This window comes from Psittacula echo (assembly GCF_963264785.1).
Source record: "Psittacula echo genome assembly, chromosome: 10".
NCBI classification, from domain to species: domain Eukaryota; kingdom Metazoa; phylum Chordata; class Aves; order Psittaciformes; family Psittacidae; genus Psittacula; species Psittacula echo.
This window is the reverse complement of record NC_137741.1, coordinates 11,555,132-11,570,650: the sequence shown is the minus strand read 5'-3', so window position 1 is coordinate 11,570,650 and position 15,519 is coordinate 11,555,132. Positions and strand designations below refer to the sequence as shown.

At 43.3% G+C, this 15,519-nt stretch overlaps 1 protein-coding gene across 1 annotated transcript in view; it reads left to right on the top strand.

The window, feature by feature from the left end:
* SHC4 (SHC adaptor protein 4) overlaps positions 1-10,355 on the top strand; it is a gene marked incomplete at both ends in the record, with an annotated part of 31,079 nt that extends 20,724 nt beyond the window's left edge. Inside the window, 6 exons of the mRNA XM_080626095.1 lie at positions 1,207-1,333; positions 3,763-3,940; positions 6,263-6,323; positions 7,711-7,890; positions 9,214-9,467; positions 10,200-10,355. Coding sequence (XP_080482221.1) covers positions 1,207-1,333; positions 3,763-3,940; positions 6,263-6,323; positions 7,711-7,890; positions 9,214-9,467; positions 10,200-10,355 — 956 coding nt within the window. The remainder of the gene's footprint in view (positions 1-1,206; positions 1,334-3,762; positions 3,941-6,262; positions 6,324-7,710; positions 7,891-9,213; positions 9,468-10,199) is intronic.
* Between the last annotated feature and the right edge of the window lie 5,164 nt (positions 10,356-15,519).

Genomic DNA, 15,519 nt, shown 5'->3' with positions numbered 1-15,519 from the left:
CAATGTTCTGTACAATTTCTGACTTCCCTGTATGGATATGGGTGATGGTATGCAGGCTGTGGCTTTAAATGCCATATTCTTTGTGCAACTAAGGGAGAATCTGCATGTCAGCTGTACTAGCTGATGACTCCATGCAGGGGTAGGAACTCTCCCAAACTGGCTTTGCCTGGTGAGGAAGAGCAGAGCCTGGCAAGTTGCTCTGGGTCAACTTCCAGATGTGTGGAGCAAATGAGCCTCCTCATCTAACCCAGACTTCTGGGTATGTTGCTGGAAGGCAGAGTGGGGATATACACTCGGCTATATTGGAGCTTCTCCCTTCTGGAGGCTAACCCTGGGGATAAAATCCCTTTCCTTCACTCTCATTATCTGCCTACAGTACAAGAAAAACTGGCCTTTGGCTGCTTTCATGTCAAACAGTTCTCAGAACACTGCCAATGGCTATGAAGTTGGTAGTGGCACTTCACAGGAGACATCACTCTGAGGTGCTGTGGATGGCTCAGAAGATCGGGATGTTTTCTGGAGAAGCTGGGCCTTACAGTCTGCTCTGCCACCTCTCTGTACCTCCATCACTGCCATTTTGAAACACTTGGGGCACTCTGCGAGGTCACCAGTATTGAATACTGCCGGTATTGATGCTGGGATGTGCAGAACTTGTGTACTGCAGGCAGGGCTGGCGGCTGGCAGCTGGCCCAGCATCATCCCCAAGTGCTATCTCATGGTGGCTCAGCAGAGGGGAGAGCTCATCCTGGGCACAGGGCACTTGTACTAGAGTGAATTTCCTGAGGTGGTGTGTGAGAACAAGGACTGATGGAAGGAGCATGGTCTTGCCCTGGGGGAGCCCTGCTCCAGGCTGCCAGAGCCACCCATACTTGTGGTTTCCTGCTGTTTCACATGAAAACTGCACACTGGCAGGGCTGCTTCTCTCCCTTGCTTCTGCTTACTGTCAGACAGGGAGAGAAAAGAAGATACAGGAGCACTCCATGCAGGAAGCATAAATGGAGAGTTTCCTTTATTGAAGTATAAGTTGATACTATGATAAAAGAATGCTTAGAGCAATTTCCTTATCAAAAATCTCAGTCTATATAATGTCCTAAAGCTATCTAGTTGTGTAATTTCATGCCCAGCTTTTCTGTTGCAAGCAAAATAGCTTATGTCTCTCTTTTCTGGTATAAAGTGTATTTACTTAATTAATGTGTCTCATTGCAGCATGCCACATACTGGAATGTCCCAATGGTACGGCGCAGGAGGTGATAAACACCATAGGGCAGGCTTTTGAGCTCCGGTTCAGACAGTACCTGAAGAACCCCTCTAGCCTGGTTACGTCTAATGAAAGGTCAGTACATTCTCAGTCACTTAACTGGGGGTTTCACTCTCTTTAGTACTTTTCAGGAAAACAATATACTCCAAAGAGTGATCCATAAGTAAGATGCTTTAGATATGCTTTATGGGCATATTTTAATTGTAATATGTGCTGTATGTACACACTAAAATAGACTAAAATTAGCTTATTCCAGTAAACTCTGCTGATGTCTGTGACATCTGTAGAGGTGCATAACAGAATTTAGCTCTATTGTACCTTAGCTAAAACAGCCGTCTCTTAAGTCATGCAAGTAAGCTGAACAAATGTTCAAATTACTCTTCCCAAGTAAGTTCAGCGCAAACACACACAGAGCTCGGTCCTGATCCATGCCAAGTTTAAACGTGCTGTATTTCTGGAAAGTGTGTGGTGGTGGAAAAAAGCCATTGTAATTCACCTTTCTGCTATTCTGCTCATGTCCTGGCAGCAGCCTCTGATTCCACCAGGTGTGACTCACATCAGCCTCGTGTACTGAAATAAACACAGCCACTGCTTAGCATCTCAATGTATAAAGCCGTGTTCTCTGTGCATCGCTCAAAATATAGTGCCTAGATTAATTTCAGGAGCACAATTCCCCATGTCACTTACCCTTTTTCCGTTGCACTGGGGATGCAGTTCTTGCTCTATTTATAGCTCTCCTCACATGTTAGACATGCCTATTTTTCTCTGTCTTGTCTTTATGGTAGCACCAAATTTGATTGCTTGCCACCTCCCACAGGTAGGTAAAGCCATAGTACTGCTTAACTGCACCCTGAGCACCAGGAGTCACTGTGCAGGTGGTGTCCCTGGTACAGTGCCTAATGCAAGACAGCAGAACTGGTTTTATTGCATAACAGCAGCCCCAGCTCCAGTTTATATTTATTTCATTCTACAGAGTGGTTCTTGCCATTCCACTGCTAATACTGGTCTGTTTTCCCTGGGGACAATAACCAGAGGAAAAGCCTTTCCTATGAAACTGTGCTAGGTTATGCCACAAGTACATCAGAAGGAGGAGAAGTGGAACAGGCTAATTAGATTCCCTCCTTGAGCCTAACCTGCAGCCAGCCTTGGAGGACGGTCCTCAGGCAGAGAAGTTGAATATTGCTGTGTGAATGAGTCACTCCCTTCCAAACTACTATGAATCACATAATCAAATACTTGCACTGCATATCACATAATCAACTACTTGAACTTTATCTCTTTCCTGCTTGAGGCCTTTTATCCAATTATATTCTGAATTAAGATTTGAGATGAGTTTTTTATTTCGGGACCGGAGACAGTACAGGAAGCACCTAGTTGTTTTGCAGTGTATCAGCTGTACATTTAAACTATCATCATTCTGGTTTAGCTCAAGAAAAACATTGGGTGCTCTCCTTCATGTTTTCTTCCAGCTGAAACAGAACAGTTATATTGATTATAGTTATTAAAATCAGGGTACATTCAGGAAAACTACTTTTTTTTTCCTGGTAGCAATACCTGATTTTTTAAAACAGTTGCAGGCTTTTCTAACTAAATGCTATGAGGTTTTAATTTCCTCTCATAAGTGTTGCCTTCCTCCCCTTTCCCCCTCATTCTCTGGATTTATACAGTGGAGAAAAGAAGCCAGAGGAATTAGTTTTATGGTCTACATTTTGGACACCTTAATGAACTATGTGTTGGCACTCTTAAAGTTTCAGTAGGTGGCTCTTTTATTTTCAAGTCAAAGAAAAGGGATTTGGACTGCCTGTTGCTAAGAAAATGAGTGTACCTCCTTGCACCCCAAACTCTAGTGACTGTGCTGGGGTAGGTCCAGAGAAGGGCAACAGAGCTGGTGAAAGGCTTGGAGCACAAATCTGATGAGGAATGGCTGAGGGAACTGGGCACTTTTAGTGTGGAGAAGAGAAAGCTCAGGGTGGACCTTACTGTTCTCTACAACTGCCTGAAAGGAGGATGGAGAGAGCAGGTGGCTAGCCTCTTCTCTCAAGTAACAAGTGATAGAACAAGAGGAAATGGCCTCAAGCTGCACCAGGGGATGTTTAGATTGGATATTAGGAAAAATTTCTTCACCAAGAGGGTGCTCAGGCATTGGAACAGGCTGCCCAGGGCAGTGGTGGAATCACTGTCCCTGGAAGCATTCAAAAACTCTGCAGACGAGGCCCTTAGTGACATGGTTTAGTGGTAGACTTGGCAGTCCTGGGGTAATGGTTGGACTTGATGATCTTAAACATCTTTTCCAACCTGGTTGATTTCATGATTCCATTTTTAATTCAGGAAGAAGTAACTGGAAAAATAAAGCTCTGAAAGTTCAGGCCCAAAGCCCTTTACAGCCTCCATATGGCTAATCTGTGTATTGTGCGATGTGCAAACATTGAAGACGTTTGCCTACACTAGAAAGCAGTTGATTACATCAGTCACCTTTCTTCTCCCCTCCCCCCATATTTTTTCAGTGAGGCAGCAAATGCTAATGGATCAGCTGGGAATTCACAGGAGAGGGAGGATCATGAATATTACAATGAAATTCCAGGGAAAGAGCCTCCCACCGGTGGAGTATTAGACATGCGAATGAAAGTGCAAACGGACCAAAGGGCTAACTGTCTTACACAGTGCAAAAAGCAGTATTGCTCGGTAAGTACTTCATCTCTTGGGATAACTGTTCACTGCCTGTTATGGGAATGAATAATAAAGTGTTACTGTGGTGTAAAGCATGGCATTAACATCAGAACCAGGTCCTGATTATCCTGGGAAAAGGTTTTTTAGGCTAGATTTAATGATGCTTAGTACATAATTGAATCCCAAAGCACTTTCTGAATATTAACTCGTTTGTCCTTAGAGTACTTTTAGGAGACCAAGTAATATTCCCTTGTTCTCTTGTTAGCTGTGAGAAGAAAATAGATACAGATTAAAATGGCATGTCTGAGAGAACATCTGCAATATCTGGGACCTCCTGGCTCCTAATTCTGAGATCTGCTAAACATTTCACAGTATCACAGTATGTTAGAGATTGGAAGGGACCTCAAAAGATCATCTAGTCCAATCCCCCTGCCAGAACAGGAACACCTAAATAAGGTTACACAGGAATGTGTCCAGGCGGGTTTTGAATGTCTCCAGAGAAGGAGACTCCACAACCCCCCTGGGCAGCCTGTTCCAGTGTTCTGTCACCCTCACTGAGAAGAAGTTTCTTCTCAAGTTTAAGTGGAACCTCTTGTGTTCCAGTTTATACCCATTACCCCTTGTCCTATCATTGTTTGCCACTGAGAAGAGCCTAGCTCCATCCTCATGACACTCCCCCTTTATATATTTATATACACTAATAAGGTCCCCCCGCAGTCTCCTCTTCTCCAAACTATAGAGACTCAGCTCCCTCAGCCTTTCCTCATAAGGGAGATGCTCCACTCCCTTCATCATCTTTGTCGCCCTGCGCTGGACTCTCTCCAGCAGGTCCCTGTCCTTCTTGAACTGAGGGGCCCAGAACTGGACACAATATTCCAGATGCAGTCTCACCAGGGCAGAGTAGAGGGGAAGGAGGACCTCTCTCGACCTACTGACCACCCCCCTTCTAATACACCCCAGGATGCCATTGGCCTTCTTGGCCACAAGGGCACAGTGTTGGCTCATGGTCATCCTGCCGTCCACTAGGACCCCCAGGTCCCTCTCCCCTACACTACTCTCTAACAGGTCGTTCCCCAACCTATATTGGAACCTGGGGTTGTTCCTGCCCAGATGCAGGACTCTACACTTCCCCTTGTTATATTTCATCAAGTTTCTCCCTGCCCAACTCTCCAGCCTGTCCAGGTCCCGCTGGATGGCAGTACAGCCTTCTGGCGTGTCAGCCACTCCTCCCAGCTTAGTGTCATCAGCAAACTTGCTGATAGTACACTCAATTCCCTCATCTAAATCATTTCATCCTGTCCATTACGCTCTACAACCTATACATACAACATTAACTGATTGCAATGTATATACAACATTAATTACCCTTTGAGTATTTCAAGCGGCTCTGTTAAATCAGCCACAGCAGCAAAAGATGCATATATCTGTGGCTCTTTACTGGAATAGTGGGGAATAAAACCCAAGAAATTAGGGAGTAAAACCAGCTGAGTTCACACTGACTGTACAGACTTCAAAGCTTGCTGCATGACTTCTTGGGAACACTGGCATTTCCCCACTCAGGGAAGGAGGCACTGCCGCTTTGCTCTAGAGGGAGTGCACTCAGATGCACCCGCTGGAATTCCGCTGGTGCTGTCTAAAAATTTGCTGCTCCCAAGTGTTATCTGTGTCTGGCAACAACTGCTCCTGGGTTCCCATGTGTTCCTGTGCTACTGCTCCATCCGCTTACTGCTTTGTTGACCTCAACCATATACCACATCTTGGCTGTGGGCCTGGTGGTCTCCAACTCCCCAACAGTCCCCAGACATCTAAAAAGATGTTTGATGATACCCTGAGTTTGCATATGAAGCTTGCCAGAGTCATTGCAAGAGGTTACCCTGCAAATACCCTTTTTTTCACAGGGTGTTACTTTTTTGTTTTTCCTCTCAGTTCTGATGACTATTTAGTGCTGCACAAACAACTTGGTGACCATTTCACTTTCAAATCATGATGCTTGTATTTATTTCTCCTTGGTTTTATTGCAAGAAACATTTATAAGAAAATCTGAACTGTATTACCTAGGAGTTATACTGTATAGACTAAATCTTAGATATAAAACTAGGCGGTTAACAGTTTTATATCACAGAGGCAGTTAACCTCTGTAAGGTTGGAGTATGTCCATACATGATGCCCTGTAGAAAGAAGTGTACCAGCATGAAATATTATTTGAGGAGTTAGTAATGTTTTGGTGAAGATGCATTTAGTTGCCTGTATCCCCATTAACAGGTGCATGAACGTTTTAAGTTATCTGAGGTTTCTAAGGGATTACTTTACGTGACTGTTTTTACAATTTTTCTACAGACATGCAGCCCAACATTCATCAATATATATGAAAACTGTCCAGAAGAAAACAAAACTGTGGGTATGTACTCTCTTTTCATTCTCGTGCATATGCAGAATTAACCAAGGCAGATTGTCTGCAAGAGCTACCCCTTGGCTTTTGATACAATGAAGAAAAGTGTTCTACTTAGTAGGCCATTTCTAGTTCCTTAGATGAAGGGTAGACAAAAAAGCCTTACAGCTTCTCTAAAGGCCTCTAATCTATCTTCATGTCTGCTGGCAGACTTACTTGGTTTACTTGTCATGAATACTGTACAGTGGCTCTTTGTTTTTTATTCTTTCATACTCTGGTGGTTTATTCCCTTTCATACCCTTTGAAAAAGAAAGATACTTCATTCCTTATCAGCCTCTGAAAATACTTCTTCCCCCTAACAAATGTTTGATGAGACCCATATTATCAGCATTGGGTGGCTGTTCCAACGGAGCCCATGCCCTTGGTTTCAGAGTCACTGGCTTCTCAGTATGGCTTGGCCCTTCCCCTGCCTTGGGCGGCTTTGTGCCTGAGATCAATTTGCCTTTAGCAGTATCTGCTCTCTGGGACCCCAGGAGATCATCAGCCTGCATCTTTTTCTGGACTTCCTTTGCTACAGCTGATGCCCTTGAGCACATTTCCTCAGCTCATCTCTTTCACTGCATAATGAGGTCCTTTTTGAATTCCCACCTGCATGCACTGCTCTTAAAGTGATCCATTACACTCTCTGCAGGGGATAGTTCAGTTTCTTGTGTTATTTCTGATTTAAGAAAAGGAGAATCAAATGGATTCTACAAAGAGAGGGTGAATAAATAAAAGAATGAATGAATAGATCTATGAATAAAACATTTGCTAGAGCAAAACTATGTGTGCTATTTGGCTAGCTGAAGTGCTATTATTTTCATACCCTGCAGGGGATATTCTGTTAGCCTGTTCCTGGGCTTGGATCCTAACCTGACAGATGTGGCTTTGGCTCTCTAGACAGAGCCACAAAGCGCCCAGCTCCTCCATCTTCTCTGCTCCACCAGAATTAACAAGAGAGAGAATTGTTCAGCTTCCCAGAAGCTTTTTTTGTGGTGCAGAGGGGAAGGAAAGGGTTTTACAGCAAATAACGTATATGGCTTGTGTCTCTATAAAGTCATATGTATTAATTTCTTTTCAGTCAGCGGGGGGTTTACTGCTGACATTGATTGAAGCAGAACTGAATCAGTGTGTAATGTTTTTGAAAACTTCTTTCTAACTCATTTTTGGTAGTGTACCTTGTGCCTTCTAGCCATATGGAAAAACTAGTTCATCTGCCAATTTGTCTTTTCCTTCTGAATGACTCTAGTGGATATATAAGAACAACAACGTTCCTATTTCAGCTTTTACAGTTATTTTAAATTGAGTTTAAGGAAAAAAAAAAAGGAAATCTGTGCATACTATATGCTAATTGCAGGTAACTGTGTTGAAAGATCACAGAAGACAAAAAAAGAGGCAACATTATTGAAGCCTGCCTACAAAACAGATCTTTTTGATGATCCGTGTTACATCAACACTCAGACCCTGCAGTCTGCAGTCTGTACAGCCCGCGGTACAGCAACAATACAGACCCATGGGAGCCCACTGCGTCAGGCCAGTAGGTCCCACTGCAATACCTATCTTTCCTAAGCTTTGAAAAGAGGGAGTCTTGTTATCTGTGTCTTCTGTAGTTGATTCATGATAATAGTGTTGCACACATAATAGTAAGCAAGTCTTTAGGATGATATGAAAGCTTGTGACTGCACCATACCTCAGGGAGAAGGGTTCTGTATGCTCAAGGTCTTAACCACTTTAAGGTGGAAGTGGCTTCAGATGCCTTTGCTTCACAGGCAGTAGCACACAGCAAAGTGGGATCATTATGACCGTCCTTTCTCAGTTCTTGGATAAGTGACCTTTGAATCTCATCCAATAATTTCTAAGTCAAACTGTTTGATCAGTAGTATTAAATGTATGTCAAATTAATTCTTGATTTACAGACTCAAAGTGGTGGATATCCATTAAATGACTACATAGTTGCTACTGATGGTCCTCATTATTGAAAATACTTAATTTATTAGCTTTCTCTTTTATAATTTCCCATTGAGTGTTCTCTCTGTCAGATTTGGCTCCACACAAGAAAGTGGGCAAAGGACTGAACAGAACTGCACGAAAGGAAATCCATGACCATTGAGACATTTCCAGCCCGGGGCTGTATTATGCTCTAAAAAGAACTGACGATATCCTGAGAAGTCTTAGGTTGCACAATTCCATTGAAGAAGTGGTATCCTCTTATTTTCCTTAGAAAAATCCTGCCTGTGAATCATTTGCAGTCTGACTGGCTATATCCCAAACCACCCAGTTTTGTTAGTACATTCAGTAATTGTTCGTTTTTTCACAGCAGATGCATCATACTGTAATCTTTCCCTTCTGGCTACATTGGCCATGTTGACTTACATTCCTGCACATAGCCGGAGCCAGCCAAAATGACTCTCCCAATGATCCATGACAATCTCTTCAGAGCTTGTTAAGGAAAAAGGAAAGAGCTGGATCTTTAAAAAAAACCCCAACAAACCAAGCAGTGGCTAAACCCCAGCAAAAATCTTGTTTTCACAGGGAAGATTTGGCTTTTTAATAAAACCAAAGAAATACAAACCCAAAACAGTAGAGCATCAGACAAATTCCTGTTTCCAATCCCTGTTGCCTAGCGACCCAAAGCCTTCCCGTCTAAGGTACGGGAGGAAATGGTGTGATAATTTTACCTAATGCACTGGAGGCTTGTGAGCATTCATATGTGCGTAACGTTACAGTCTGTAAGGTTGGTTTGAGCACAGCTTCAAGACTGTTGAATATTTTAAAAGCTAATAAAAAATACTGTCTTGCATCCTTTTAGGGTGAAGTTCTAGGTGAAGTGTCCAATACATTCCCTTTCATTTAATTTTAGAGTTACCGGAAGCTGTTCAGCAGAGTGCCACAAGCAACACAGCTGGTCTCTGTGTTCTGCCACAAATAAAGCAGCAGCTAAAGAATGAAGACTGTTACCATGGCAAATTAAACAGGAAAGCAGCAGAGAGCCTCTTAGTCAACGACGGGGATTTTCTGGTGCGAGAGAGCACAACGTCACCTGGTCAGTATGTCCTCAGTGGTCTTCAGGGAGGGCAAGCAAAGCATCTGCTGTTGGTGGATCCTGAGGGCAAGGTATGAACATCTCATATGCTGAAATGTCAGGGCTGCTCAGATATTTCAGTCAAAATGAATGCACGGGTTCATTCCAGGAAGTGGAACTGATTGGATTTCATCCAGGTTAATTTAAATTTAGCCAGTGATTTCAGTCGGTTTGCAAGTTAAATTCAAGAACTTACAAGGACCAAAGTACCATGGAAATAGAAGTGAGGTACTTAAATGTTGTTAATCCAGGTGCTGATAATTAGTGTATACAGTTAATACATCTTTTGAGTTGTTATTATATTGCTAGAAAAATAACCCTAACATTAAATAATGAATTCGATCAGTAACACACTTCTGGATACAGAAAAGGTAGAGCTGGTCACTTCACTTCTACTGGCTTCTGCTCAGGGATAGAAGAGCACTTTTGAGTGACATTTCTCAGAGGAGAGAGTAAATCAGAAAATTAATCCTCAGTGGGATTTAGGGAAAAATATCTCTCTTTGGGGTAGGGTGGGGAGCTTATTTCATTCCCTTTAGCAGAATCAGCCCAGTTCTACATTCAGTGTCTTTAATTTGGCCCTTTGTTTTTCATGTCAGCTAATAGCAGGTTGAAGGATAAGTCTAAATCGCTGCCTACAGCCTAATGATCCCGCTCCAGTGAGTTCAGTGGCATTAGTGCCTTTTGAGTTTAATGTGCTAGGTTCATGTCCAACCAGTTATAAGCACACTCTAACCATAAATATATTCTTTTGCTTTCATTAGGTGAGAACCAAAGACCATGTATTTGATAGTGTGAGTCATCTTATTCAGTATCACATGGAAAATAACTTGCCAATCATCTCTTCTGGAAGTGAAGTGAGCTTGAAGCAGCCTGTAAGGAGAGAGAATATTGTGGGACACATGCAGTATCACAAATAATCCCTTGGATCTCACAAATCCCAAGACAATTAATGTTTGAAAACTACCGAGAACTTTCTATTGTGAAGACAATTCAAAACAGTAGAGACTGCGCTTTCTGCTGCTGTTCCAGAAGACCCTTTTGTGTGTGTATGTATGAATATATGTATATGTGTATATCTATGTAGATCTGTAGAGATCAACAGGCATAGTTATATAGATATATATAATCTTAATGAAATTACACCTTCGGAGTGGGAGCTTCATTTGTGAGAAGGTATTTTAGACATGCACAAATGTCACTTTCAAGGTCATACTGAATCAGTAACTATTTAAAAGCACAATTAAACCTCTACATGCAAATGCTCACTTGAATGAACTGCTGGAACATTAGTATGTGCCTTTTAGCATAGGATTACTGGAAACCAATATTATTTATACTGAATTAGTTTTAGGTGGTTAAACAAACATGTGTACACTGTTATCTATTTGCCAAAACAAGTACAATTTGAATATTACTAAAATGTCGTCTGCTTTCGATAGACACTAACAATTTCATTTTGCTTGTAACAGCACTTTACTAGCAAATAATGTTTGAAATGAGTAGCATTCACAATACAGAAAGGTTGTCTGGTTTCTTAATAATTTTTTATCACTGTCTGACTACTCAAAGATTTGAGATTATGCAACATTTACAAAGTTGAAATTAATATATGTAATATAATTTTGGAATAGAACTTGTTAAAGGACAAGCATGCTAGATCCTAATATTTTTGTCTTGCATATGATTTTACTATTACTACCAATTAATACTGGAGACATCTCTTTTTAAAGGTAGCCTAAATATATTTTCATTGATTACATAGTTGTTTACAAACTAGAGGAGTGGAACAAAACTAATGATACATTTTGAAAGAAAACTATTTAAAAGCTGTTTGAACTTTGCATGTGCCCTTATCCAATGTTCTTTCCAAAACAAGATACAGTTTACCCTTTTTTCATGTAGAGTCCATTTGTTCCTAAACATGGTAAAAAGTCTTTTAAAGGAAACCTATGAATTGTTTTGCCACAATAAATAGATATGAACAGTCCTATATTCAGAGTGTACAGTGATTTCTTGGACCTCCTGCTGAAGAAAGACTGATTTAATAAGTAACTGAAGAAGGGCAGGGGGGATTTGGGGAATGAACTGGTCATCCAGGTGATGGCCTGAGAAAGTTGTCCCTTTAAGATAAACAATGCCTTCTGGCACGAGCAGGAACATTCTGTCTGTCTCCCAGCCCACTGTCTCACTTCTACAAGGCAGACAATGATTGTGGAGTTCAGCAATTGCTGGAAGACTTGGCTAGAAAAAACTAATTCTATTCTTTCGCCTGTGTTCATGTTAAATGGGACACTATAGTAAGAGCTCTTTCCTCTAGAAAACCAGAGTGGTCATATACACGTAAAATTATTGAAGACAAAAGCCTCCTTGGAGTGGAAAATATGATGTTAAATGACACAGAGCTGACTTAAAAAACATCCTTTTTTTAATCCTAAGTTAATAGGCATACAATATATTTCATGCCTTGATAATTACATGATTAAAATACTAAATTGCATATACTGAAGCAGTGAGAAGCTTTAAAACATTAGTAGTTGATTTCCTTGCTTATAGTCTAGCATTATCGATACCTCAGTCCTTCAGACTATAAACTCAAGCTTATGCCAGTTCTATTCTATGCAAGTTTTTCACCTGTGAAGGAGGCCCCAGCAAGAGTTCGTGCTCGAGCTTTGTACCACTGTGAGGATAGCTGGCAAGAAACTACAACTGGAATGCAGTTGCCAGGAATGAAACCCCTGCATAGTATCTTTTCTATTCTCATGTCTTGCCAAACTTCATAATGTGCTTGACATGACTTTATGAAGCAAAAATAGCTACTTCTGTGGCATGTCAGGGGGAGAGAAAGACCTGCGTAGGGCGGTTTTGACTTTTGCATGACACCTGAGGTTTACGACAGGTCGTAGAAGAAAAATGTGCAGAATTTCATTTCTATTTTTAGTACAGATCAAAGTTACTCATGACTAGAATAATAAGGCTTGGAGTTGTGATAGTATGAGATCAAAGTTGCATGACTTTGCCAGTCAAGATGCTGACTTAGGGACTTTTTTCACTTCACCAATTTTTACTTTACAAATGCATAAAACCATCCTGAGCCAGTGTGTGCTGTTTGGGTCGCAGTGTGATGCAGTCTGTATCTCCCTCTTTGAATATCACTAGCTTAAAAAGAAGTAAGATCAGAAACTTTGTTTTGTTGCTGCTGCAGCTTTTGGATGTGTCTGAAGCAAAACTGTGAAGGAAAAAGGGAAGAAAAGGGAGATAACTGGGTGCTAGTGCAGTAAACAAGTGTCTCAAAATCTCTTGGTGTAAGAGAAAGCAAAGAACCAAACTAATTAGATACAATACAAAGACAATATATACATGCATTACAGACAATGGAAATTTTCCTAGAATAAATTACATTCATACTTCTGGAGCCAGAACTAGGAACTCAGTTTTTGGCCACTTACGTGCCTTCACTTAGTTATTAACGCTGCTTTTATCCTCTGTGGACCAGCTATCTCATGTGAAGTACAGTATCAGCTTCTGTGTAGAAGTCTTAGAAGTAACTATGCTAAAAAGAAAGTTACCTGAATTTTGGAAAGATTTTCAAAACACTGTTCTTGAGAAAGTGAATATGAATTGTGAGGCACATGTAGATTGTTTGTTTGTTTAATGATTTCATGCTATGAAAATGCTACGGAGAACTGGTTAATCTCCGTTCTAATGGTTAGTAGAAACCCCTGGGAAAAACAGCTATTTCTGCCTATAATGTCATATTTCAAGGATAGCATGGTCATTCTTTTTCAGAGCTCCTATAAATTTCACTAAATCACATTAGCACATGTATCTATTTGCTTCCATCAATAAGAATGCTGTAACAAGTGACCCAAAAGCCTCTCCCCTATCACAGCTTCCATTTTCTTCTCCAACATCAAGCAGGCATTATTATTGCTGAGGGTGTCACCAGATGGAGCTATTACGTATCTTCCTCATCTCAGAACAAACACCCATTGTTCAAAAAATCCTTTTTTTTTTTTTTTCTTTTTCTTTTAAAAATGCTTGTTACAGGCAAATCTGTGGAAGAAGTTAGTTTACTCAGAGAAACTTTTTAAAAACAGATTCAAGTAAGCTGGTGGCGTTCCAAGGCTAGGTTGGACAGGACCTTGAGCAACCTGGTCTAGTGGAAGGTGTCCCCACAGCAGGGGGTTGGAACTGGATGATCTTAGGGTCCTTTCCAACCCAAACAAGCTTGTGATTGCGTGATTCTAAGCTTTCAAAGCAAAGTGGCTCCCTGAGCACCCGGAGGAAGGCTGCCTGGAGACGTCCTAGCTGCTCCCGTCAGCAGGTGAAGGCTGCATCCCCGTGAAGGGTTTCCTCGTGTGCCGCCCAGCCAGGGCCCTCGGCCCTATTGCACCGCAACCCCTCCGCCACCAAGGGGCCGAAAGGCGGGCTGCAGGCCGCTCCCCTGAGGCGGCTGTCCTTGAGGTGCGGGCGAGAACCCGCTGCTCGACAACGAAGGATGCCAGTGTCACCCCGTCAGCTCCCATCGTGACACTGTCGTGAGAACAGGCCCTCGGGCTGCGACCTCCTGATGACATCACCCCCCGACAGCGCCACCCCGCGTTGCCAGGCAACCGCCACGTCTCGCGACACGATGACACACACCCACCCCCCACCCACTTCCGACTCCGGCCCGTCCCGCCCTCCGCGCGCACTCTGCACGTCATGGGGAGACCCCGCCCCCTGCTAAAGTCCGCCGCAGCCATTGGTAGACCGCTTAGCCAATCAGCTAGCTGGGCACGTTCCCGCGGCCATGCGCGCCCGCTTTCGAACAGTCCGCGGAGGCGGGTTTGCGGTGCAACCGAGCGCGGCTGGGGCGGGCCGAGCGCGCCCCGTCCTCCCTCCTTCCCGCGTGCCTGGGCGCTGCTGCCGCCGCCGGTTGGCTCCGGCCTCTGTCAGTCAATGCGGTTGGCGCAGGGTTCGGTTGTCATGCGGAAGAGCAGCAGGCGCGCCTTTGTTGTGGAGGTGGGTGGCTGTAGCGCTGGGCGGCTCAGGTGAGACTCGGGGCCGTGGGCTGTCTCCTCGCTTCCTGCCCCGCAGAGGCCGCGGCAGAGCGGGCCAGGGAGGCCTTGGCGGGAGACGCTTCCCCGGCCGCGCTGTGATCAACAGAAATCGTCCCCGGCAGCTGCCGGCCCCCGTTTGGGGCTGAGGCGGTGGCTGATGAGCTCCCTTTCTGTCCAGGCTCTCCGTGACTGGTTGCAGCTCTTACAGGCCATGAGCGAGTGAAACAGAGCTCATCCGGCTCCTCAGGTGGTGGGGCTGAGAAAGGGTTTAAGGAAGGGAAGAGGTGGGGACGGGGCGGGTGTCGGTAGGGCAGGTGGTTGCCTGCAGCTGATGCGGGTTCAGGAGATGGCTGCTTCACTCACTGTGAGACATGTTGCAGGTGGTCACACTGAGGGGGCTGGTGCTTTAGGGGGTTCCCAGAGACAGGTACTTGGGTTGTTAGGGCTCCTGCTAGCTGTAGTGGAGTTTCCTTGAATATCATTGGCAAACAGGTCCCTTAAACATAGTAAAGTAGCACATTATGTCTTTCAGCTTGGGATTAATGCTCTTGTAAAGCTCATTTTATACTGAGTGAGGACTTAAGTATGTGCTATACCTGTATGCTCAAAGAATGTGCCATTCTGTGAAATCTTCATCAGTCCTTTCTGGTTCATAACTACCTGCCAGGAGTGTCTTTTCATCAGGGAGTAACTTACCTTGCAGCCAAATGTGGGCCAACACTTAGGTGCTGTACCTTACTGTGAACTCACTGCTCAGTGTAGACAAGCTCCTGGGAGTCTCAGTCTCTTCATTAAGCAGTGAAACCTGAAACTGACACAACACTTTCCCTGTTTCCATGATACTTTTACTATTTTTCCAGTCAGAGCCACTATCCAAATGCGCAAGCAATAGCATACTTCCAGTATTTGGTGCAAAATATAGTGATTTTCTAGAAATAAATGAACCAAGATTGAAAAGTGGGCATAACTATTAGCATGTATCACAACATACGCATAACATAGAGTGTTAAAACTTGAAGAAAGTAAACTCTGGTTGTAA